Consider the following 13,611-nt stretch of genomic DNA (forward strand, 5'->3'; position numbering starts at 1 on the left):
GGTGTTTTCTGGCAAATGCCAAACGTCCTGCACGGTGTTGGGCTGCAAGCACAACCCCCACCTGTGGATGTCGGGCCCTCATACCACCCTCATGGAGTCTGTTTCTGACCGTTTGAGCAGACACATGCACTTTTGTGGCCTGCTGGAGGTCATTTTGCAGGGCTCTGGCAGTGCTCCTCCTGCTCCTTCTTGCACAAAGGTGGAGGTAGAGGTCCTGCTGCTGGGTTGTTGTCCTCCTACGGCCTCCTCCACGTCTCCTGATGTACTGGCCTGTCTCCTGGTAGTGCGTCCATGCTCTGGACACTATGCTGACAGACACAGCAAACCTTCTTGCCACAGCTCGCATTGATGTGCCATCCTGGATGAGCTGCACTACCTGAGCCACTTGTGTGGGTTGTAGACTCCGTCTCATGCTACCACTAGAGTGAAAGCACCGGCAGCATTCAAAAGTGACCAAAACATCAGCCAGGAAGCATAGGAACTGAGAAGTGGTCCCGTGGTTGCCACCTGCAGAACCACTCCTTTATTGGGGTGGCAGGGTAGCCTGGTGGTTAGAGCGTTGGACTTGTAACTGAAAGGTTGCAAGTTCGAATCCCCGAGCTGACAAGGTACAAATCTGTTGTTCTGCCCCTGAACAGGCAGTTAACCCACTGTTCCTAAGCCGTCATTGAAAATAAGAATTTGTTCTTAACTGACTTGCCTAGTAAAATAAAAAATAAAAAATTGGGGGTGTCTTGCTAATTGCCTATAATTTCCACCTGTTGTCTATTTAATTTGTACAACAGCATGTGAAATGTATTGTCAATCAGTGTTGCTTCCTAAGGGGACAGTTTGATTTCACAGAAGTGTGATTGACTTGGAGTTACATTGTTGTTTAAGTGTTTTCTTTATTTTTTTGAGCAGTGTACTTTGTATCCCTCATTTACTCATGTGTCTTTATTTGAGCAGTTACCTGTAGGTATGATGTTGAACAAAAACATGATGGACCTGTTTACAGAAATACAGTGTCCACCAATATTCCACCAAAAGCAACTTGTGTATTTAGATTTTATATATTTTTTTATTGATATTTCACAGGTTTGAAATATAGCCACCTATGCAGCATCCACAGATTCACACAGTTTTCTATACACATCAATATCAAATGTGCAGACGGTTCTTGCTGACTAACAATTACCAAGTATATCTGATGTTCAGATAAATTCAAATAAATATGTTTTCAAAAGTGTTTGCGTTCTCTTTTCTGTTTAGTGTTTTGATGATCGGCCTATTTGCAATTCACTTTTCCATTTGACTTCATAAAATAATCTCTGACCATTTGTATACTAGCAAATTTGTAAATTCACATATTGAGAATAGGCATAAAAAAGTAATCCTGATAATGTACAAAATTTTTGTTTTTGTTTACGAGCGTGTTATAAACAACTACTTATGCTCACAATATTGAAGCAGTTTATTAGATCGTTTGAGTGTGCAGTTTCCGAAATATGTACACACCTGGAATAAATTTACCTGCGGAGTGCATATTTATATGCTGTCCCGCTGGCAAAAATGTCCAACAGTTTGGGTAATCTGTATCTTGTCCAAATATTGCAACGCCAAGGTGTGCGTGATGACATCATTTCGTAAGTCACGGCGATCCCTCCCACTTAGCCTGTGTAGCATTAGTGGAGTTCAACAATTGTGCTGTCAGCAGTGCTGGGAACATTTACGCTGAATTGTATTTGAAAAACGACAACAAACAGCAATATGGCCAGCCGGGTGAGTTTCCTTTAAATAAATGGCTTTAGGTAAACATATTTAGTCATAGATGAGAATGATAACAATGCTGTGTTTTAAGGATGTTTCAGCTAATAATAGCTACCGTTAGCAAGCTAGCTACCTCCAACACACACACACACTACTAGCCTGTGTGGCAGAGTACGTCATTCAAACCTCGGCCCGGAAGACGAGTATCTTAGGAATAGTGTCCACTGCAAGCTATGTAATATCAAGCTAGCTACACAATACACTCAAATAGTATCTCTAGTCAGTCTCGAACAGGAAACCCCTTAGTTATAGTAGCTTGCTAGTTAAGCCAGCGCAGTATGAAAGGATACATCTAGCGAAACAAGTTTCATTTCTACTGCCAGCAAGGTTTGACCGCTGACAAACTTGTTGACTAGCTTTCAATACCAGGCGAACTAGATAGATAGTCCAGTGCCCACACACACACACACTAGTCCCACCAGGGAAGTGAGATTGAAATGCCTGACTGCTGGGAAAGAGGCACCATAACAGAAAACGAACTCCTTTTTAGTCCAAATATAATTCAACATTAGCTAGAGCGTTCCACATTCAAGATACTTGAACAATGTGGACTAGCTAGGTATCCACTGGCTGACAGTGGCACTGTAGCACAGATGAATCCCGTTCATCTTTGACTGTAGAGTGTGAAATCTGTGATTGACACAATGTTATGATGAAGTAACTAGGGCTCCTATAATGCAAAGGCTGCAGCTGTCAAACAGTCTTGCTCTAGGGGTTGTTTTTCCTGTAAGTATTTTGTGGACATTTAGACCGTTTGAGTTGATTACATTTGGATAGAATGTGAGGAATTCCCTTAAAGGTAGACTTAGTGATTATGACTCACTACAGGTCAAACGTTATAGAGCAGGGTTTTTCTTTATTTTTTACTATTTTCTACATTGTAGAAGATATCAACACTATCAAACAAAACAAATGGAATCACGCAGTAATAAAAAAAGTGTTAAACAAATCAAAATATTTTTTATATGATTCTTAAAATTGCCACACTTTGCCTTGATGACAGCTTTGCATACTCTTGGCATTCTCTAAACCAGCTTCATGAGGTAGTCACCTGGAATGCATTTCAATTAACAGGTGTGCTGCCTTAAGGTACAGGTATGCCAGCAGCATACCACTCTGCATACCACTGCTTGCTTGCTTCTGAAGCTAAGCAGGGTTGGTCCTGGTAAGTCCCTGGATGGGAGACCAGATGCTGCTGGAAGTGGTGTTGGAGGGCAAGTAGGAGGCACTCTTTCCTCTGGTCTAAAAAAATATCCCAATGCCCCAGGGCAGTGATTGGGGACATTGCCCTGTGTTGGGTGCCGTCTTTCGGATGGGACGTTAAACGGGTGTCCTGACTCTCTGAGGTCATTAAAGATCCCATGGCACTTATCGTAAGAGTAGGGGTGTTAACCCCGGTGTCCTGGCTAAATTCCCAATCTGACCCTCGAACCATCATGGTTACCTAATAATCCCCAGTTTTGCTCATTCACCCCCCTCTCCCCTGTAACTATTCCCCAGGTCGTTGCTGCAAATGAGAACGTGGTCTCAGTCAATTTACCTGGTAAAATAACGGTTAAATAAAATATGTTTATTCGTGGAATTTATTTTCTTAATTTGTCAGTTGTGATGTGACAAGGTTGTGGCTTGGCCTCTACAACCTCCTGACCTAAACCAAATTGAGATGGTTTGGGATGAGTTGAACTGCAGAGTGAAGGAAAAGCGGCCAACAAGTGCTCAGCATATGTGTGAACTCCTTCAAGAATGTTGGAAAAGCATTCCAGGTAGCTGGTTGAGAGAATTCCAGAAGTGTGCAAAATTGTCATCAAGATAAAGGATGGCTATTTGAAGAATCTCAAATATAAACTATTTTTGGATTTGTTTAACACTTATTTGGTAACTAACATGATTCTATATGTGTTGTTTCATAGTTTTGATGTCTTCACTATTATAATACAATGTAGAAAATAGTCTTATAAAGAAACCCTTGAATGAGTAAGTGTTTTAAAACTTTTGACCGGTAGATGTAGAAAGTAAACAGCATAGTAGGTCAATTTCCCCTAACAACTCAGAGCGTTGAAGCACTAACCCGTGCACATGCGCAGATACAGTGTGACTGTGTGAGAGCAAAGTCTTGCGTCTCATTCATCTCAATGTCATGAGCAGAACCACAGAAAATCTCATTTTATTGAGTCTATCTTTAAACACAATCAGCAACCTAAAATAGCTGCTTAGCTAAAACTGTGCTTGCAGTGTTCCACAAATCATTTGAAAGTATTTGCCTTAGAGTGGAAAAGCTCCAGGGATTTGCTCCGGTCAGCCCAGTATCCAACTCAGTTTTCCATGATGTTTATTAGCATCATTGGATTAGTTCCAAAATATAGACCTAAATAACATTAGTATCTTTGATGTTGGTTGGTAAACAGGGCAGCTCAAATGTACTCAACCTATGCTTTTTTTTCTGGCTACTTTTGCACCAAAGTGGTTTCTCTGAAAATCACTGACTAAGCATCACATTTTATTTTGATTTCATTAATACCATCCTAAAAATATAAAAGATCGAGTCTGTATTTGGGGAAACAGCGCCGCCGTTCACCACAGCACCTTTGCTATTTTTTGGGGGCTTGTTGAAATGGAAGAGAGAAGCGTGTGTGTGTCCCCCTCCCCTCACAAAAAGGTGTTATTATTAAAATAAATTATAGTGGCCCTTGTGTGCACATCAAGTAATACCGTATACCCCGGTATGGTACAGTATGAAAATATGTATACCGCCCAACTCTACCGAACACATCCTTTTCACATAACAGGGTGTAGTGGAGCGGGTTGAAAGATTCCTTGGTGTCTACAACCCTAAGGATCTATCATGGTCCAAACACAACAACACAATCGTGAAGAGGTCACAACAACGCCTCTTCCCCCTCAGGAGTCTACACCCATTGTTTCTCCTATTAATTTATTGGTGGGACGCCACAGTTAATGGCGCTGGAGGAGATGGCTGCCATTTTAATGGGCTTCTAACCAATTGTGCTATTCTGTGTGTGTTTTCATGTTTCACTTTTATTTGTAAATAATGTTTCTGCCACTGTCTCTTATGACTGAAAGAGCTTCTGGACATTACAACAGCGATTACTCACCTCTGACCAAACAAAGATGTTTTATTTAATGAATCGGTGGTGAGAAATGTACGGCTCCTCCCGGACCAGGCCCAAATCCCCATCATTCGCATGCAGAGGAGATGCCGATACAGGGGGTGCATATCTGGGTGCTTGGTAAGAATTAGTTGGTGAGTGGATAATCTGCCTTTACCATCCGTTCTACTGGCTACCGTGCAATCCCTGGAGTATAAACGGGACATATCTTCTGTTTCGCATACAAAGCTCTCAAAGTCATTCAACTGAGACTGCTCTTCTCTGTATCACGGAGGCGCTCTCCACCCTCTCCGAGTTGGGCATCTCCAGCGCGGCCCACGCTTGGATTGCGTCCTACCTGACAGGTCGCTCCTACCAGGTGGCGTGGCGAGAATCTGTCTCCTCACCACGCGCTCTCACCACTGGTGTCCCCCAGGGCTCTGTTCTAGGCCCTCTCCTATTCTCGCTATACACCAAGTCACTTGGCTCTGTCATAACCTCACATGGTCTCTCCTATCATTGCTATGCAGACGACACACAATTAATCTTCTCCTTTCCCCCTTCTGATGACCAGGTGGCAAATCGCATCTCTGCATGTCTGGCAGACATATCAGTGTGGATGACGGATCACCACCTCAAGCTGAACTTCGGCAAGACGGAGCTGCTCTTCCTCCCGGGGAAGGACTGCCCGTTCCATGATCTCGCCATCACGGTTGACAACTCCATTGTGTCCTCCTCCCAGAGCGCTAAGAACCTTGGCGTGATCCTGGACAACACCCTGTCGTTCTCAACTAACATCAAGGCGGTGGCCCGTTCCTGTAGGTTCATGCTTTACAACATCCGCAGAGTACGACCCTGCCTCACACAGGAAGCGGCGCAGGTCCTAATCCAGGCACTTGTCATCTCCCGTCTGGATTACTGCAACTCGCTGTTGGCTGGGCTCCCTGCCTGTGCCATTAAACCCCTACAACTCATCCAGAATGCCGCAGCCCGTCTAGTGTTCAACCTTCCCAAGTTCTCTCACGTCACCCCGCTCCTCCGCTCTCTCCACTGGCTTCCAGTTGAAGCTCGCATCCGCTACAAGACCATGGTGCTTGCCTACGGAGCTGTGAGGGGAACGGCACCTCAGTACCTCCAGGCTCTGATCAGGCCCTACACCCAAATAAGGGCACTGCGTTCATCCACCTCTGGCCTGCTCGCCTCCCTACCACTGAGGAAGTACAGTTCCCGCTCAGCCCAGGCAAAACTGTTCGCTGCTCTGGCTCCCCAATGGTGGAACAAACTCCCTCACGACGCCAGGACAGCGGAGTCAATCACCACCTTCCGGAGACACCTGAAACCCCACCTCTTTAAGGAATACCTAGGATAGGATAAAGTAATCCTTCTCACCCCCCTTAAAATATTTAGATGCACTATTGTAAAGTGGCTGTTCCACTGGATGTCATAAGGTGAATGCACCAATTTGTAAGTTGCTCTGGATAAGAGCGTCTGCTAAATGACGTAAATGTAAATGTCTCTCCCTCGCCCTCCATTTGGCAAATCTGACCATAATTCTATCCTCCTGATTCCCGCTTACAAGCAAAAGCAGGAAGTACCCGTGACTCGCTCATTACGGAAGTGGTCTGATGATGCAGATGCTAAGCTACAGGACTGTTCTTTTGCTAGCACAGACTGGAATAGGTTCCGGGATTCATCCGATGGCATAAAGCACATCAGTAAGTGCATCAACGACATCGCTCCCCCTTCCCCCCAGTGACCGTATGTACATATCCCGACCAGAAGCCAAAGATTACAGGCAACATCCGCACTGAACTAAAAGCTATAGCCGGCGCTTTCTAGGAACACGAGACTTGTAAGAAATCCCCATATGCCCTCTGACGAACCATCAAACAGGCAAAGCATCAATCCAGGACTAAGATCAAATCTTATTACACCGGCTCTGACGCTCGTCGCATGTGGCAGGGCATGTAAACTATTACGGATTACAAAGGGAAACCCATCCGTGAGCTGCCCAGTGACACGAGCCTACCAGACCAGCTAAATGCATTTTTTATGCTTGCTTCGAGGAAAGCCACACTGAAGCATGCATAAGAGCACCAGTTGTTCCGGACGACTGTGTGATCACGCTCTCCGTAGCCGACGTGAGTAAGACCTTTAAACAGGTAAACATTCACAAGGCTGCAGGGCCAGATGGATTACCAGGGCACGTACTCTGAGCATGCACTGACTAACTGGCAAATGTCTTCTGACATTTTCAACCTCACTCTGGCCGAGTCTGTAATACCCGCAATGTTTTAAGCAGCCACCACCATTGTCTCTGTGCTCAAGAATGGCAAGGTAACCTGCCTAAAGGACTACCGCCCTGTAGCACTCAAGTCTGTAGTCAAGAAGTGCTTTGAAAAGCTGGTCATGGCTATCGTCAACACCATCATCCCAGAAACTCTAGACCCACTTCAATTTGCATACCACCCCAACAGATCCACAGATGATGTAATCTCCATTACAATGCCCATTCCCACCTGGACAGAAGGAAAACCGACAGCATTCTCACATGGGTTGACTACAGCTCAGCGTTCAACACCATAGTGCCCTCAAAGCTTATCACTAAGCCAAGGACCCTGTGACTAAACACCTCCCTCTGCAACTGGATCCTGGACTTTCTGACGGGCTGCCCCCCCCCAGGTGGTAAGGGTAGGCAACAACACATCTGCCACGCTGATCCTGAACACTGGGTTCCCTCAGGGTTGCGTGCTTAGCCCCCCCCCCCCGTACTCCCTGTTTACCCACGAGTGAGTGGCCATGCATGTGCTTGACTCCAACACCATTATTTAGTTTGCCGAAGTCACAACGGTGGTAGGCCTGATCACTTACAATGATGAGACTAGAGGTCGACAGATTTATCATTTTTCAACACCCTTTACCGATTGGAGGATCAAAAAAAGCCGATACCGATTAATTGTCCGATATTGTTTTATATACACACAATTGAAGTCAGAAGTTTACATACACTTAGGTTGGCGTCATTAAAACTTATTTTTCAACCACTCCACAAATGTCTTGTTAACAAACTATAGTTTTGGCAAGTTGTTTAGGACATCTACTTTGTGCATGACACAAGTAATTTTTCCAACAATTGTTTACAGACACGTTCAATTTTAAGTTAAATAATATATCACAATTCCAGTGGGTCGGAAGTTTACATACACTAAGTTGACTGTGCCTTTTTAACAGTTTGGAAAATGTCATGGCTTTAGAAGCTTCTGAAGCTAATTGACATAATTTGAGTCAAATGGAGGTGTACCTGTGGGTGTATTTCAAGGCCTACCTTCAAACTCAGTGCCTCTTAGCTTGACATCATGGGAAAATCAAAAGAAATCAGCCAAGACCTCAGAAAATAAATTGTAGACCTCCACAAGTCTGGTTCATCCTTGGGAGCAATTTCCAAATGCCTCAAGGTAGCACATTCACCTGTACAAACAACAGTGCGCAAGTATAAACACCAATGGACTACGCAGCCATCATACCGCTCAGGAAGGATCACAAAGTCAGCTAATTTCCACTCCATTCATATGCTAATAATTTTGATTCATACACTGGCTTTTCTTTCTGCCATGTTTTTATTTTATACCTGCCCTTCCCTTATCTACACTGAAATAATATAATTTCAGTAGTCTTCTATTTACTATGGATTTTTTGTTTTTTATCTCGCATTGCTCATTAGTACACCCTTGTGGTATAATTCAAATGTATCTATTGTAGGTCCTAGGATACTACAACAGAATAATGTGGAACAAATAAATACCACCAAAGGTTTACCTTCCAATAATGGACACCTTGTGAAACGTCTGTAAAAACCAACCTGGCATTTAAGATTAAGACAAACTTTTGATATGTTTTGGTACAGTTGTGTTCATTTTTTCCCTGTTTTTTTTCACACACATGGCAATTTAATACAATTTTAAGACTAAAATACTGAGTTCTGGTGTGTGGAATATTGAGGAAGTGGTTGCTGTGTGGGTGGGAGGTTCTGCCTCTCACTTGCTCTCAGCAGGCAGCCAGTCTTGGAAGGGGGACTTGAAGAGGGAGACTGTAAAGTCCAGGCACTGCTGCTCTCTTTGTTCTGAGTGCTAGTGTTTTTAGCCAATCTGTGTATCTCTCACATTCTGTGCCCAGTATGATAGAGCAAGAACATTTCTTAGAGGATAATGACAACATGACAATAACAGTAGCAGTAGAGATGTAATGAAAAGTTGGAGGGTGGTTGGCAATGGAGGACATCAGGTGGATCACTATCATGCCAAATGAATTGTGAACTCACAGCATGCATTTTGTATTCGTGTATTATGATTTGTACCAATCCACAAACAAACACCTTTTTGATTTGTATTTCTAAATCAATATATAGCATTATAATTGTTTTATAACTGCAGACGTTCAGGTTATTTCCAAGGACTTTAAGTAAAATGACTGCCATGAAGACAAAAATTATCACGAGTAGAAATTGATGATCCCATAAAAGTTGATGCCATTGATGCTGTTGACCCGGATCACTGGTTGCTGCGGAAAAGGAGGCGGTCAAAGGGGGTGACTGTAACTGGTGTGAAATGGCTAGCTAGATAGCGTTGCTCTGCAAGTGCCGCGGCTTTTGTGGAGCGATGGGTAAACAATGCTTCAAAGGTGACTTGTCGGCGTGTGCAGAGGGTCCCTGGTTCAAGCCCAGGTTGGGGCGAGGGACTGAGGCAGTAAGTACTGTTACAAAGTCTGTATGATATATCCTTCACATTTAGTGGCGCTATCACACTGGCCAGCTATAATTCAACTATTTGTGTGATGAACGGATGTACACTGCAATAGTGTTGCAAATACAGAGTAATCTTGGGCTTTCAATTATTTAAGTTGGACATACTATGGTTATGTATATGATTAACTCTTGGAACTCTAGGGGCAGTATTTTTGGATTTTAAACGGGATATTTTGTCAGGACAAGATGCTAGAATATGCATATATTTGATAGCTTTCGATAGAAAACACTCTAACGTTTCCAAAACTGTAAAGATATTGTATGTGAGTATAACAGAACTGATGTTGCAAGCGAAAGCCTGAGAAAAATCCAACCCGGAAGTGCCCCAGGTTTTGAAAGCACTGCTTTCCAATGACTCCCTATTTGGCTGTGAATGTACCATCAACGGGCTTACGCTTTCTACGTATTCCCCAAGGTGTCTACATCATTGTGACGTAGTTTTACGCATTTCTGTTGAAGAATAGCCGTATGCGGGCACATTGCGTAAGTGGTCACATGGTGGCTCCGAGAGAGATTCTCACGTAAAGTACAGAGGTAGCCATTACTCCAATCGGTCCTATAGAAAAACTAGTTGTCCCGACAGATATATTATCAAATAGATATTAGAAAAACATCTTGAGGATGGATTCTAAACAACGTTTGCCATGTTTCTGTCAATATTATGAAGCTAATTTGGAATATTTTTCGCCATTGTGGTGACCGCAATTTCCGGGCGATTTGTCAGTCAAACTTGAAGAACAATCGGAGCTGTTTCGCCTACAAAAATAACCTTTTGGGGAAAAATTAACTTTGGCTATCTACCTGGGAGTCTCGTGAGTGAAAACATCCGAAGTTCATCAAAGGTAAACAATTTAATTTGATTGCTTTTTTGATTTCCGTGACAAGGTTGCCTGCTGCTAGCAAGGCATAATGCTATGCTAGGCTATTATAAACTTACACATATGCTTGTCTAGTGTTGGCTATAAAGCATATTTTGAAAATCTGAGATGACAGGGTGATTAACAAAAGGCTAAGCTGTGTCTAAATGTATTTAATTTGTGATTTTCATGAATAGGACATTTTCTAGGGATATTTATGTCTGCTGTGTTATGCTAATTAGTTTCAGGCGATGATTACGCTCCCGCATGTGGGTTTGGGAGTCGCTAGAGGTTTTAATTAACATTATGTTTACCATACTATAATTTGTGCAGCCTTAAGTCAGGCATCAACATGGCCCAACGAGAGGCTGCCAGCGATTTATAGGAATCACTTTCTATGGATACAAACCTTTTTTCTACGACTACAAATCGCTTTCTACTTGTCTTTTCTTGTCATCAAATCCCTGCCAAAAGTCAGGTGACCAAAGCACTTCCAAAGTAGAGATATGTGCAAATCTTTATGGCAGTCATTTTACTTAAGGCTCTTGGAAATTATCTGCAGTTCTAAAAGAAATTGAATGCAATCTATCAATCTACAAATCAGAAGGTGTTTATTTGTGGGTAGCAATTTACATTTGTGGATTGGTACTTTATTTGTATAGGTCATGATACATGAATACAAAATGCATGCTGTGAGTTCACAATACATTTGGCATGATATTGATCCCATAGATTCACATCTGGGTGTTGGCAGAACCCAAAGGTCCTGGAGAACAGGAGCCGAGTTAAAGGGAACAGGGTAGGAGACCGAGACAAGCAAACACACAGGTTACACTTTTTACAGGGAGAACATTTAATGGATTAGTGCAGTGTTATAAATGGGAGGTATGTACTTTTAACACTTTTGGAAGGTATAGCCTGCCTATAGCTTTTCATCATTGCCTTGGAGGTGACCTTGCCAGTCTCGTCCTTGATGGGTGCCATACAAAACAAAAATCTATTTTTGGTTCCAAGCACCCTTTTTAATGGTTTTACAGAAGGGAGTTTAGAGTTAAGCACGCACTCTTCCATTTACATTTACATTTAAGTCATTTAGCAGACGCTCTTATCCAGAGCGACTTACAAATTGCTTCCTTTACTGACCTTAATGGGTATTGCCTCCACCCACTTGGTAAAGTGATCAGTCGCCGTCAGACACCAGCAGTTGCCGTTCCTGGATTTTGTGAAGGCTCCGATGAGGTCCACCCCTAACATTTAATTTTTAGTGTCATAGATTATGCAGATTTTCATATTTGTAAACATACTGACATACACACTATAATATTGAACTCTGCTTTGGTGAAATACAGTAAACATTATAAAACAACTTATCAGGGCAAAATTTGAATTGGGACACTTACCGATCATGTGCCATGGTGAAACAACTTTGATGCGCTTCAACACCGGCGCCACAGTCTTTGCCCTCTCAAATTTCTGGCAGGCTAGACAGGGTACTGACCTTTTTTTAAGAAAAAAGTGACAAATTGAAACATTTTGTGCACTCTGACATTCATTTAAATCATAATTTCAGATATAATAGAATGTGATTTGATAAACAAAAGGTTATTTCACTTGCCCAGCTGTCCACCTCCCTGTCAGAATAAGCGTAGGTTGATTTATGGCAATCATGCGCTTCACTCCGAAATGGCCAGCGTGCATCTTGGTCAGCACGGCCTCCTCCTTAGTAGAAACCACCATCCTGTGTGGCTGGCCATTCTTCCTTCGTAGGTACATATGATTGCCTAACAAGTTGGGAGGGAAGAGTTGAAATAACTTTAAGTACATTTGCACTGCTCGCTTGCTTTCGCCTCCCTCTGTCTTCCACTCTCTTCCCACCTCACTGTCCCTCTTTCACTTTAACCCCCCCCAGTTATAACTTATCGCTAGATACCACAATATGACTGACATGTAACTATATCAGTGGAGGCTGCTGAGGGGAGGATGGCTTATAATATTGGTTTGAATGGAGTCAATGGAATGGTATCAACCACACCACTTGTTTGATACCATTTCATTTACTCCATACCTTATTATGAGCCAGCCTCCACTGAACTATATGTATAGCTAGCAACATGTAGATGACCAACAAGCTAGATAGAAAATGGTTGAAAGATTGTTGTACATAGCTAAATCCGCCCAGTTGTCTAACAGAAGTTAACTTCTTAACGTTGCCCTGAATTGTGAATTTTTCAGAATGTTGCGCCTCTTGTCGATCAGTGGTGCCTTCATAGTACTTTGCCTGATTGGAAAAATAGAATAATCTCAGAGGGATGCCATTTGAAGTGCAAGCTAAATACAAACAAAGCTACAATAAGTTACAGTAGCTAACTAGCTAACGTAATCTAAATAAAACTGTCTAGCTAGCTAGCGACTGTAGCTGGCTAGCTGACTAGGCAGGCTGAGGTTAATAAGTACAGTAGCTAACGTCAATCTATAAACAGCTTAAATGATTTATTCCTATTTAAAATCAGATTTTCTTGAAGCAGCAGGTTTACACCGTTAAAAACACTGTTTTTGAAGAGCTATTTTTTGATAGAACTCAGCGACTCCCACTGTGATGTGGGTTGGGGGGGGGCACTTTTTGACAGGGGGACACTATTTGGCATGACAGGCCACCATTGATTTTGTTATGTTTGAGTCACTCGGACAACATAGGAACACAGTATAAGCTGTTGAAGGAATTGCAGGAAATCCCCTGCAGAAAAATAATTGGCATGATAAAAAAAATCAGACTGTAGCTGGCTCGCTGTCAGTTTAAGCTAGAGACCTTTGCATGGGCTGCGTCTCAATCCACTGCATCCGCCGATGTCGCTCTTCCACATCTGCGGTGAAAGGTGACAGAACTAGTGTCGCAGACCATGAGACATCCCAAAATTTGGTCTTCTCACAAAAATGATCCCCACAATCGTCGGTACATCCGATCTGCCAACTTCTGTCTGAACAGTTTGGGATACACGCTAATATATGACCGCTCTATGGAAATGTGACTCTCACGAAC

General features: G+C 42.9%; 1 protein-coding gene across 1 annotated transcript in view; it reads left to right on the forward strand.

The window, feature by feature from the left end:
- The first annotated feature begins 1,636 nt into the window (after positions 1 to 1,636).
- The window catches only part of LOC124039882 (vesicle-fusing ATPase-like), a 108,631-nt gene continuing 96,656 nt past the window's right edge, over positions 1,637 to 13,611 (forward strand). The window contains exon 1 of the mRNA XM_046356396.1: positions 1,637 to 1,761. Within this exon, the coding sequence (XP_046212352.1) occupies positions 1,750 to 1,761 (12 nt within the window). The 5' untranslated portion in view covers positions 1,637 to 1,749. The remainder of the gene's footprint in view (positions 1,762 to 13,611) is intronic.

This window comes from Oncorhynchus gorbuscha, linkage group LG07, assembly GCF_021184085.1.
Source record: "Oncorhynchus gorbuscha isolate QuinsamMale2020 ecotype Even-year linkage group LG07, OgorEven_v1.0, whole genome shotgun sequence".
NCBI lineage: Eukaryota > Metazoa > Chordata > Actinopteri > Salmoniformes > Salmonidae > Oncorhynchus > Oncorhynchus gorbuscha.